This window comes from Triticum urartu, chromosome 7A (genome assembly GCF_056163025.1).
Source record: "Triticum urartu cultivar PI428250 chromosome 7A, HENAU_Tu73, whole genome shotgun sequence".
Lineage (NCBI taxonomy): Eukaryota > Viridiplantae > Streptophyta > Magnoliopsida > Poales > Poaceae > Triticum > Triticum urartu.
Window position 1 is genome coordinate 50,988,736 of NC_141879.1, and position 13,465 is coordinate 51,002,200.

Sequence of the window (13,465 nt, forward strand, 5' to 3'; positions counted from 1 at the left end):
CCGAGATGGGGTTGCAAACTCTCTGTTACCCATTGCACTATTCTCGGTCCCACCGAGTTTGTGTAATCGGTCCCACCGAGATTGCAATGTAAACTCAGTGTTTCCCCTTTGTAACTTTTCGGTCTCACCGAGTTCCACTCGGTCTCACCGAAAGAGCAAATCGGTCCCACCGAGTTTGCCTGACCAACTCTCTGGTTAGCTAATTACCAAACTCGGTCTCACCGAGTTTGTGTAATCGGTCTCACCGAGATTACGTTATGCCCAAACCCTAACCGAATCGGTCCTACCGAGTTGCATGTCAGTCCCACCGAAATTCCTAACGGTCACTAGGTTTACTACTTCGGTCAAACCGAGTTTATTTATTCGGTCCCACCGAGATTGGTAAATTATGTGTAACGGTTGGATTTTGAGTGGAGGCTATATATACCCCTCCACCTCCTTCTCATTCGAAGAGAGAGCTATCAGAACAGACACATCATTCCTACTCATATGTTCTGAGAGAAAACCACCTACTCATGTGTTGAGACCAAGACATTCCATTCCTACCATATGAATCTTGATCTCTAGCCTTCCCAAGTTGCTTTCCACTCAAATCTTCTTTCCACCAAATCCAAATCCTATGAGAGAGAGTTGAGTGTTGGGGAGACTATCATTTGAAGCACAAGAGCAAGGAGTTCATTACCTACACACCATTTGTTACTTCTTGGAGAGTGGTGTCTCCTAGATTGGCTAGGTGTCACTTGGGAGCCTCCGACAAGATTGTGGAGTTGAACCAAGGAGTTTGTAAGGGCAAGGAGATCGCCTACTTCGTGAAGATCTACCGCTGGTGAGGCAAGTCCTTCGTGGGCGTTGGCCATGGTGGGATAGACAAGGTTGCTTCTTCGTGGACCCTTTGTGGGTGGTTGCTTCTTCGTGGACCCTTCGTGGGTGGAGCCCTTCGTGGACTCGCGCAACCGTTGCCCTTGGGTGGAGCCCTGTGTGGACTCGCGCAACCGTTACCCTTCGTGGGTTGAAGTCTCCATCAACGTGGATGTAGGATAGCACCACCTATTCGAACCACGGGAAAAACATCCGTGTCTCCAATTGCGTTTGAAATCTCCAAACCCTTCCCTTTACATTCTTGCAAGTTGCATGCTTTACATTCCGCTGCTCATATACTCTTTGCTTGCTTGCTTGATATGTATTGTGTGTGCTGAAATTGTGCCTAAACTCCACTTAAACCGAAAAGGCTTAAAAACTGCAACTTTAGCACGAAGTGTCTAATCACCCCCCTCTAGACACATCTACTTCTAGATCCTACAAGTGGTATCAGAGCATTGGTCTCCATTGCCTTGGTTTAATCACCATTGGAGGAAGATGGATGTGTCTACTCTAGGGAGTCTTAGACATAGAGTGCCTATTCTTGATGGAAAGTATTTTCATGAGTGGAATAATGAGATGCTTGTAATTTTCAATCAATATCATTTGAACAAGTATATTGCTAGCCCTTGTGCACCCCATACTGATCCCTTGCATCCTACCCTAGATGAAGATATTGACATGATTCGCAATCTTAGAACTGTTGAGCTCATCATTAGAGGATTGCCCAAAAATCTGATTGCTAGTTTGCCTACTCAAGATTGTGCTTATACTATATGGAAATTTCTTGAGGAACGATTTCCCAATCATTCCTTGAAAACTTTAGATGAAATTCTCCATAAATCCATTGCCTTGAGTAAGATGAACTCTAGTGATCCTAGTTTTGGTAAATGTCTTCTTGAACTTGCCAATCTTAAGCATGCTAAAGGGGATGTTGGAATCATTAATGATATCATACTCAAAGCTATGAGAATTCATAAAAGTAACCACTTTGATCATTTATCTAATGAATTGCCCTCTCTAGGAAATGACGAGTCACAAGATCATGATGAACATGAATATTATGATGATGATGATAGTGACTTCGATCTCGATGATGCAATGAGACATTTTGGTCTTATGGCAAATCTTCGGGGATATGAATCAGGAGGAAAGGAATGGGTTCTTGATAGTGGATGTACTGATCATATGACCGGAGATGAAGAGATGTTTCGTGAGCTTGCTGAAAACAACGGTCCTCGAAAATATGTCACCTTTGGTGATAATTCAAAGGGTAAAGTGGTTGGCCTTGGTAAGGTGGCCATCTCACATGATAGCTCCATTCAAAATGTCATGCTCGTTGAATCTCTTGTCTACAACTTACTTTCAGTATCTAGACTTGCTGATTTCGGTTTGAATGTCCTATTTACTGAGGTAGATTGCCAAGTATTTCGTCGGGACAATCATAAAATGGTCTTTACCGGTATGCGTAGAGGTGATCTTTACATCGTCGATTTCTCTAAAAAGGCACAACCTAAAACTTGCTTTGTTGCTAAATCCTCAAAAGGTTGGTTGTGGCATAGACGACTAGGTCACGTTGGCATGAGAAACCTTGACAAGCTTATTAAAGGAAATCATATCCTTGGAGTTAACGATGTCATATTTGATAAGGATAGACTTTGCAGTGCTTGTCAAGCAGGTAAACAGGTTGGAGGAAGACATCCAGTGAAGAACATCATGACCACAAGAAGGCCACTTGAGCTACTTCACATGGATCTTTTTGGTCCCAATGCCTACAAGAGTCTCGGTGGAAATTCCTTTGGTCTAGTTATAGTTGATGATTTTTCAAGATTTACGTGGGTGTTTTTCCTCAATGACAAATCGCAGGTACAGAAGATCTTCAGAAACTTCGCTAGGAAAGCCCAAAATCAGTTTGATGTGAAGATCAGGAAGGTTCGGAGTGACAACGGAACAGAGTTCAAGAACACAAATGTGGACTCCTTTCTTGACGAAGAAGGAATTTCACACGAGTTCTCGGCTACATACACACCTCAACAAAATGGAGTTGTTGAGAGGAAGAACCGGACGCTCATTGAAATGGCAAGGACAATGCTTGATGAATACAAGACGCCAAAGCACTTTTGGGCAGAAGCGGTTGAGACAGCTTGTCACGCAACAAATCGCTTATACCTTCACAAGCTACTCGGCAAGACGACATACGAGCTCCTCACCGGTAACAAGCCTCAAGTTGGATACTTTCGAGTATTCGGCTCAAAGTGCTACATTCTTGATAAGCATCGTCGTTCAAAGTTTTCTCCCAAATCTCATGAAGGTTTTCTACTTGGTTATGGCTCAAACTCTCACACTTACCGTGTCTACAACAATTTCACCCGAAAGGTTGAAGAGACGGTAGATGTGAAGTTTGATGAATCTAATGGCTCGCAAGTAGAGCAATTGCCAATTGATGTAGGAGACAAAGACCCTTCAGAAGCAATTCAAGATTTGTCCATTGGCAAAATTCGTCCAACGGAGGTGAAGGAGAGTACTTCATCCGTCCAAGTGGAAGCTTCTACTTCACAACAAGGTGAACCAAGAATCGACACGGAAGCATCCGCAAGTGGGACACACCAAGATGAAGAAAACGAGGAAGTACGTCAAGATGAACATCAACAACCTCCTTCTCCACCACGACAAGAGAACGATGACGTCAACAATGAAGAAGGCCAAGAAGAAGAACAAGATGAAGAAGATGCTCAACAAAGACCCAAGCAAAAGCTCTCACGAGTTCGAGCAAGAATTGCCAAAGATCATCCCGTCGAGCAAATCCTCAATGATATACAAACCGGGAGAATCACTCACTCAAAAACTCGTTTAGCTAACTTTTGTGAAAACTATTCATTCATCTCGAGCACTGAACCAATGAAGGTTGAAGAAGCATTGGAAGATCCGGATTGGATAAACGCTATGCATGAAGAGCTACATAATTTTGAGAGAAACCAAGTTTGGACATTGGTTGAGAAGCCCGACAACAACCACAACATCATTGGTACCAAATGGGTGTTTCGCAACAAGCAAGATGAAGATGGACAAGTGGTCCGCAACAAAGCACGTCTCGTCGCCCAAGGATACACACAAGTCGAAGGTATGGACTATGGTGAGACATATGCTCCCGTTGCTAGACTTGAGTCCATTCGCATCTTACTTGCCTATGCTAATCACCATAATATCACCTTGTACCAAATGGACATTAAAAGTGCTTTTCTAAATGGATAAATAGAGGAGGAAGTTTATGTCAAACAGCCTCCCGGCTTTGTCAATCCTAAGAAACCAAATCATGTTTACAAACTTCACAAAGCTCTTTATGGTCTTAAACAAGCTCCTAGAGCATGGTATAAATGCTTGACCAAGTTCCTTACTACAAGTGGTTTTGAAATTGGTAAAATTGACTCTACTCTTTTCACTAAAAAGGTTAATGGAGAACTTTTTGTATGCCAAATTTATGTTGATGACATCATATTTGGTTCAACTAACCCTCTCTTTAGTCAAAAGTTTGGAAAGCTAATGTCAGAGAAGTTTGAGATGTCTATGATGAGTGAACTCAAATTCTTTCTTGGATTGCAAATCAAGCAAACTAAAGGTACATTTGTCTCTCAAACAAAGTACACCAAGGACTTATTCAAGAAGTTCAATATGCAAGAATGCAAAGGTATGTCTACACCCATGCCTACTAGTGGACATAATGATTTGACCAAAGATGGTGAACCCGTTGATCAAAAGGTTTATCGCTCTATGATTGGTTCATTCTTATACCTATGTGCTTCACGTCCCGATATTATGCTAAGTGTGTGCATGTGTGCACGATATCAAGCTGCTCCTAAAGATTGTCATCTTAAGGCTGTGAAAAGGATAGTGAGATATTTAATCCATACACCAAACTTTGGCATTTGGTATCCTAAGAGGTCTTCTTTTGATCTTGTTGGCTATTCCGACTCAGATTATGCCGGAGACAAGGTTGATAGAAAGTCCACTTCGGGTACTTGTCAATTTCTTGGCAGATCTCTTGTGTCTTGGTCTTCCAAGAAACAAAACTCCGTATCCTTATCCACTGCCGAAGCGGAATACATTGCCGCTGGTTCATGTTGTGCTCAATTACTTTGGATGACCCAAACTCTTAAAGATTATGGGATTTATGTGAAACATGTTCCACTGCTTTGTGACAATGAAAGTGCTAACAAAATTGGTCATAATCCTGTACAACATTCTCGAACTAAGCATATTGAAGTTCGTCATCATTTCATTCGAGATCATGTTGCTAAGGGTGACATCAATCTTAAGCATGTTCGCACCGATAAACAATTGGCGGACATATTCACTGAACCGCTTGATGAGAAAGTGTTTTGCAGGTTGAGAGGAGAATTGAACATCATTGATGCTTCGAACTTGGAGTAAAAACTCCATTGGCTACATGCAAGACATGAGCTTATAACTAATCCATGATGTATCTCTTATGATAACTATTTTATGTCTTGGATATATTTGTACCTTGCATGTTGTCTAACCCATGTAGGTGCTTGGTTGAATATAATTCCATGAGATTGCGACTCACTCACATCTTGAGCAACCTCTATATCACCAAGACTCTACACAATGGTGGTTGAAGACAAGGAAGCACAAAACCATTCAAACATATCCTTTGACAAATTCTATGTTGAGCTTCATGATTGTCATTTTTTTTGGATACACAAGTGCTCTTCCTTGCAAGAACTAACCCATGTAGGTAGATGAACTCAAACTCCAAGTGGTGCTCCCAACTCTTGATGAGCCACATCAACCTTGAGCACCCACACAAGTTCAACTACATGAGCAAGAACCACACCACCACCCAAGGTATGTTATTCCATCTTAGAGAAGCTTTAATCCAAGACATGAGTCAAAGCAACTCAACAAGATGTGAATACATCAAGATGCTTAAATGAAAAATGGTAACCCCATTCTGAGCTTAAACGATGAGTATGACCTATGATCAATTGTTCTCACTTGACTCCTAAGTCAATATACTCTAACATAGGTGACTATGTCACCGCCCAACTCTAGATGAAGTTCTCTTGTGTTCCTTTCTGTGTTATTGCATTTGTCTCATGCATGTTTAGTTTCTTTTCTTTAACAAAAAAAAAACTTCATCTAGATCTTTCAGTTTCTTCTCTTTTCTCTTTGTGCTTGTTCTGCACTTTCTGCATTTAATTCCTTGCAAATCCTTCAGGAAATTCATTGCAAATCTTTGTGAGTTCTTACTTGTTTAGTGAGCTGAGGTGACAAGTGTGTTTCTATGTGTAAACTCGGTTTCACCGACTTGCAAATTTCGGTCCAACCGAATATTCGGTACCACCGAAATATGCCACTCGGTGCCACCGACTTTGCAATCAAAAAAAAATTCCACTTGTTCTATATTTCTTCTGTTCCAGCTCCACTAAATGAATCTTGTCCTCCACAAGCATCACAATTTTATCCTCTGCTTTGTGCTGAATCTCAAGGACCAAACCTATTCGATGGATTCCAGAAAAAAAACCTTCTTGGAAATTGATGTCAAAGGGGGAGAGAGAGATCACATCAAAGCTTGTAGGAGAGAGAGATCACATCAAGGGAGAGAAAGTATTAAGGGGGAGAGAAAGTCTCAAGGATCCCAGATGTTGCTAAGGGGGAGAGAGAGATTTCCAGGGAAATGTTGCCACATGTCTTATTGGGGGAAAGACATGTTCATATAAACTCATTTGAATTAATTTCTATTCAGCTCTGATTTTCTGTCTCCTATCTTCTCCCAATATCCCATGTAAGATTCAGGGGGAGCAAGACACCTAAAGGAGAAGAAATCAGCCAAATTCATTGCATATCTTTATTCGTGGGGACATGTTGAATCCAATGTGGTACCTTGTACTCACTCTCCACATGTCATCCCAATCTTGGTATTCTTGTGGTTTCTTTCGTTTGCTCTGGCTAGTGGACGTACCTGTGTTATCTAACCTTGTTTGTGCAGGTTCATTCCACTCTAAGCTAACTCAAGACCACAAGGTAAGTATATGCATCAAGATCATGAGCATGAGGAGTTCTTGCTTATGTACATACTGCTTGCAAGAAGGACTCATGAGCATGAAGGTATTTTTGTTATAATCTTTTGCTCTGATGCATATGGCCAAGATACATGTAACACATTGCCTACTCTGTCATGTTTATGCTCTCACATGTCTCTATATTTCGTATTTACATGAATGCATACATGTAGGGGGAGCCTATGCTTGTTACATGTCCTTCCAAAGCTTTACTTGCTGTTCTTCATATCTTTATCTAAAGCTTTGATGTATGTTGCCATCAATTACCAAAAAGGGGGAGATTGAAAGCACAAGTGCTCCCTAAGTGGTTTTGATAATTGATGACAACATATCTCTTGTTGGACTAACACTTCTATCTAGCATGTTTCAGATAAGTTCAACAATGGCATGGCATGGATATGAAAGTGGAACCCTCAAAATGCTAAGGACAATGGATTGGCTCAAGCTCAAAAGCTCAAGACTCTTCATTTCATATTTTAGTGATCCAAGATCACATTGAGTCCATAGGAAAAGCCAATACTATTAAGGAGGGATGAGGTGTTGCTTAATGAGCCCCTTGCTTCATGTGCTTAATTATATGCTCCAAAACCCTCAACTACTTTCCCACATCCACATATGACCTAAACTCTAAGCCAAACTCGGTCCTACCGATTTTTCCTATCCGGCGCCACCGAGTTTCACTTGTCATTAGCCACTGCCAAACCCTAGCAATTCGGTTCTACCGATAAGGATCTCGGTCCCACCGAGATGGGGTTGCAAACTCTCTGTTACCCATTGCACTATTCTCGGTCCCACCGAGTTTGTGTAATCGGTCCCACCGAGATTGCAATGTAAACTCAGTGTTTCCCCTTTGTAACTTTTCGGTCTCACCGAGTTCCACTCGGTCTCACCGAAAGAGCAAATCGGTCCCACCGAGTTTGCCTGACCAACTCTCTGGTTAGCTAATTACCAAACTCGGTCTCACCGAGTTTGTGTAATCGGTCTCACCGAGATTACGTTATGCCCAAACCCTAACCGAATCGGTCCTACTGAGTTGCATGTCAGTCCCACCGAAATTCCTAACGGTCACTAGGTTTACTACTTCGGTCAGACCGAGTTTATTTATTCGGTCCCACCGAGATTGGTAAATTATGTGTAACGGTTGGATTTTGAGTGGAGGCTATATATACCCCTCCACCTCCTTCTCATTCGAAGAGAGAGCTATCAGAACAGACACATCATTCCTACTCATATGTTCTGAGAGAAAACCACCTACTCATGTGTTGAGACCAAGACATTCCATTCCTACCATATGAATCTTGATCTCTAGCCTTCCCAAGTTGCTTTCCACTCAAATCTTCTTTCCACCAAATCCAAATCCTATGAGAGAGAGTTGAGTGTTGGGGAGACTATCATTTGAAGCACAAGAGCAAGGAGTTCATTACCTACACACCATTTGTTACTTCTTGGAGAGTGGTGTCTCCTAGATTGGCTAGGTGTCACTTGGGAGCCTCCGACAAGATTGTGGAGTTGAACCAAGGAGTTTGTAAGGGCAAGGAGATCGCCTACTTCGTGAAGATCTACCGCTGGTGAGGCAAGTCCTTCGTGGGCGTTGGCCATGGTGGGATAGACAAGGTTGCTTCTTCATGGACCCTTTGTGGGTGGTTGCTTCTTCGTGGACCCTTCGTGGGTGGAGCCCTTCGTGGACTCGCGCAACCGTTGCCCTTGGGTGGAGCCCTGTGTGGACTCGCGCAACCGTTACCCTTCGTGGGTTGAAGTCTCCATCAACGTGGATGTAGGATAGCACCACCTATCCGAACCACGGGAAAAACATCCGTGTCTCCAATTGTGTTTGAAATCTCCAAACCCTTCCCTTTACATTGTTGCAAGTTGCATGCTTTACATTCCGCTACTCATATACTCTTTGCTTGCTTGCTTGATATGTATTGTGTGTGCTGAAATTGTGCCTAAACTCCACTTAAACCAAAAAGGCTTAAAAACTGCAACTTTAGCACGAAGTGTCTAATCACCCCCCTCTAGACACATCTACTTCTAGATCCTACACATTGTCACACTGGATAAAGCGAATGGGAAGGGAGAAGTGAGTGAAGACGTAGCGCTGAAAATGTACAAAAAGAGGATGAACATCGGATTTAGAGCGAACATGAAAGGTCCATATACAGTGAGAATAATCATCCACGATTACAAGGTAGTACTTAAAACCAGACACACTAGGAATAGGCGAGGTCCATAGGTCACAATGCAATAATTCAAAGGGAAAGGTACTGCGAGTGGTAGACGTGCTAAAAGGTAACCGAACATGGTTGCCTAATTGACACGATGTACATAGGGAGACGTCATGGGACTCGCGATCATGCGGAAGCTGGAACTCTTGGAGAAGCTTGGTGGTTGTGGTGGCGGTGGGATGACCAAACCGGCGATGCCATAAGGTGACCGAGGCGTGCATGGCTTGAGGTGATGGAGAAGAGGCGCTGTTGATGGTGTAGAGATCGCCGGAGCTATTGAACCGAGCTATCACCGTCTTGCTGTGGAGATCCTTCATAGACAATCCAAAGGGATCAAACTCAACAGAAACTTGGTTATCTATGGTAAAACGACGAACAGAGATTAGGTTTTTAATTAAAGCAGGAGCGACCAAAACCTCGCGTAGAAGAAGTGGTGAGCGGGAAGAGGAAAGAGAGGTGGTACCAACGCATGTAACAGGGATAGTGGAGCCATCACCAATGCACTAGTAGAAAATGGAGCTTTAAAACCGGTTCGTAAGGGCCTTTAGTGCCGGTTCCATAACCGGCACTAATTGGTGGGCACTAAAGGCCCCCCCCTTTAGTACCGGTTCGGCACGAACCGGCGCTAAAGTGACACCACATGGCATGAGCTCGCGCCCTGGTATGGGGGACCTTTAGTAGCGGTTGGTGGTTTTTTTTGAATTTTTTTTGAAAAATTTGGAATTTTTTTATTTTAATTTTTTCGATTTTTAATTTTTCTGAATTATTTGGTGATTTAGTCTCTAATCACCTCTCTTAACTGCTCAAGTGTGGATCACTCATTCCAAATCATCTAACTTTCTGACCGGTCACCCATCCCTCTCACTACTCCAGCCCGAGCACGCTTAACTTTCGGGTTCTATTCTCCTTCATTTCCAAGTCTGCACTTGTTGTTTTCCTGACAATAGTAAGATGCCAATCCTATTAACCCTCAAGAGTTTAGCTTGAGCATGAAGTCACATATTTCACTGTTTGAGTTTGAAACTATTATTCTAAAAAACAGTAATTATTTAGTAACACTAATATTTCTTGAATAAGTTTGACCATAGTTTGACCACAGTTTGACCATAGTTTGACCAGATTTGACCAAAATTCAAAAAATTGAAATAATTATTTAGTAACACTAATATTCTTGAATAATTATGTAGTAACATTAATACTTCTTGAATAAGTAGTTTGACCAGATTTAACAATTTTTTTTAAAAAAAACTTAAATTTGACCATATCTTTTTTTCCTTTTGGAATTTGAGGATTCTAAAAAAATGCAAACAGGCCGTAGGCAGTCTTCATCAGATGCGGATTTTCGTGCTGAATTTTTTGATATATTATACGTTTTTTTCCGACATCGTATGCAAAAATTATAGCCGTTTTACATTTTCCCTACACTTTTTGCAAAACATGTCCAAATTTAAGGTTCCAAATTTTCCTAACGAGTAGATGTAGTAATATAACTACCTCTCGAAGGATTTTATTTTTTGAAGGTTTTATCATTTTCTTTTGATTTTTTTCAGAACTGAAATGGCGACACAGGGGGGGTTAGAGTTTGAAAATTGCCCTATAGTGCTGGTTTGTGTCACAAACCGGTACTATATGTCAGACCCCTTTAGTACCGGTTCGTGGCACAAACCGGTACTAAAGGTTAGCCCTTTAGTACCGGTTTGTGACACGAACCGGTACTAAAGGTGATCGTGGGGCCCCGGCCTGACGCCAGCCTGCCATCACCCCTTTAGTACCGGTTCGTGGCACGAACCGGTACTAAAGGTTCAACACGAACTGGCATTAATGCATAGCCGTTTGAACCAGCACTAATGGTACCATTAGTGCCGGCTCAAATTCAAACCGGCACTAATGTGCTTCACGTTTGACCCTTTTTCTACTAGTGATGGTGATAGAAGGAAATAAAATAGAGGGGTGAATGGATGACAGCGTACTGGAAGATGCAGACATATGCGTAGATGCACCGGAATCAAAAATCCACTCCGTACTAGTGTCCTGGGTGGTAAGTGAGTCCATGGCGGCGATGAGAGCAGCTTGATCCCAGGTTGGTGGTGCTGTAGTGGAAGCAGGGGGCACCGGTTGGTGCAGAGATGCAGATGGCGACGCCAATGGACCAGCGAGGTCCCAACCTGCTGCAGGAGCGTCGTTGAGGTATGGAGGTGGTGCTGATGGAGGTGCCGAAGACTGGTACAGAGGAGCATAGGCCGTGTACGCGTGCGGCGGCGACCGGGAGCCGAGGAGGCCGGGAGCGCCGATGGAGGGGCGCATGCCGGGCGCCCAGGTTCCACTGTAGGCAGGTGGAGCACCGTAGGGGGAAGGCGCGGTCCAGGGCATCTGCCAGGCCTGAACGAGCCCCGTCCAGGGATCGGTCGTAGGCCGCCATGGTGAAGAAGCCAGAGGCGCCACGGGCGCTGGTGACGTTGGCGCCGATGAAGGCGCCGGCGTTGGAGGCGCGGAGGACGACGAGGAAGCCGACGAGTGCTGTTTGGGCGGTCGATAGACCAGGTTTTTACCCTTATAGTTGGGGCTTGGGCGCCATCCAGGAGGCGACTGCGGGGCGGGCGGCGTCGAGGATGATGCTGGCGGCGACGGAGCAGGATGAGCGGCGGTGTGGAAGAGACGCAGAGCGCCAACCTTGCGCCCCTGGGTCTGCTCCTCGAGCTGCAGCATCAATCTGGCCTCTAACAGCGACGGCAGTGGGCGGAGTAGAGGAATCAGCGACGCCTGCTGAGCGAACCGTTCATCAAGCCCGCCCATGAGGGCGTGAAGAAGAGAGCGATCGGCAACAGTTTCCCCGAGTTCACGTAGTTCATTGCCAATCGCCTTGATCTGTTGACAGAAGATGCCAACGGAACGATCTCCCTGGATGATGGTGTGGAGCTCGCGGGCATCGCGGTTGTCCTGGAAGAGACGCGGAGCTCCGTCCAGATGTCACGCACGGTGGCGCCGTCCTTGACGACGAGGTTGAACAGCTCGGTGGAGATGCGCGTGTAAAGCCACTTGATGATGGCAAGATCGTCTTTGAGCCAGCGAGGATTGTGCGGCTTGGGAGGAGAGGCGTCGAAGATGTGGTGCAGCAGTGAGCAGTGACCGAGGTGGATCTCGAACAAGTGGCGCCAGTGGTAGTAGTTCCTGCTGTGGAGATCAAGAACAATGGGGATGAAGGAAGTCACATCGATGATAGTGTCACTGAAGGAGAGAGAGGGGATGGTGAGGGTAGTGGTGGAGGAGGTCGCCGGAGAGGTTTGGTTGCCGGCGGCCGGTTGGGAGGGATTGCCGGCGCCGGGGTTGGTCATAGCGCTGAAGGTTATGAGAGGATCGTCGGAGAGATATCTGATACCATGTAAACTTGATTGATTGCTTTGCTTGCCGCATACAGAGTACAGGCATGTTACATATATGGGAACGAGGCTCTAACTGAATACAGGAATCGTGGGAGGTGGGTAAGCGCTGATCGTGGGCAGGCCAGGTGGACCAAGGCGCCTGCCTAACAGTTGGCACTAGCTACATGTACGACGATCCTATGCAACCGTGTCCAATATATATACTACAGCTCTGCAATATTGATGTGAGCCTTATGAAATCTAAAAGATTAAAGGTCAATAATTACTTCTCACACCATTTGGTACAAGAGAATACGTGTGGCCTTTTCTCAGTTAGAAAATGTGAACAAGTAGCAAGCAAAGTGGCTACGATACCCTAAAACCACAAGCCTTATTTAATTGGACAAACTTCTAACTCAGATGCACCCAGCAAGCTAGAAATAAGCAAATGGGTATGTCAACCCTGAGAACCCTAAACCTCGTAAAAACAACAGCTCAGAATAACAAACAACACAAAGCCCTGAAAAAGAAATCTGCAGTAAAACCGGATATAAACATCATAACCATAGCAAGTAAGAAATCCTAGAACCACAAGCAAGGCACCTAAACAAGCATCAGCATACCTGGATACTCATCGTGTAAAGTAGAGCAACCAGATGATTAGAAATATAAAAAATAGCTAAAAAAGAACAACCAACAAAAAAGCATACATAAATTTTGGAGCTCAGCGGTTTCATTGGTTGTGGTTCGGCTCCCACCCCCCTCCCCCACCTCTCCCCCGAGGCGGCGGCACCGCGCTGCCCCCGGGGAGTCCCTGTCCAAACCGCCCTCAGCCCTCCCCCTCCATCGCCTCCCACTACCACCACCGTTGCTAAGGACGCCGCGGGGCGAAGCCCATGTGGTGAGGAGGCGGCCACGGCGCAGTCCTCGGCCGGCAGTA

At 44.5% G+C, this 13,465-nt stretch overlaps 1 protein-coding gene across 1 annotated transcript; it reads right to left on the reverse strand.

Annotated features, from left to right (window-relative positions):
- Positions 1-9,439: 9,439 nt before the first annotated feature.
- LOC147957607 (uncharacterized) lies at positions 9,440-11,959 on the reverse strand. The gene is made up of 2 exons (XM_087534780.1): positions 11,191-11,959; positions 9,440-9,477 (listed from the first exon to the last, which is right to left on the reverse strand). Exons 1-2 carry the CDS (start codon positions 11,957-11,959, stop codon positions 9,440-9,442), a joined length of 807 nt encoding a protein of 268 aa, XP_087390906.1.
- Positions 11,960-13,465: the final 1,506 nt, after the last annotated feature.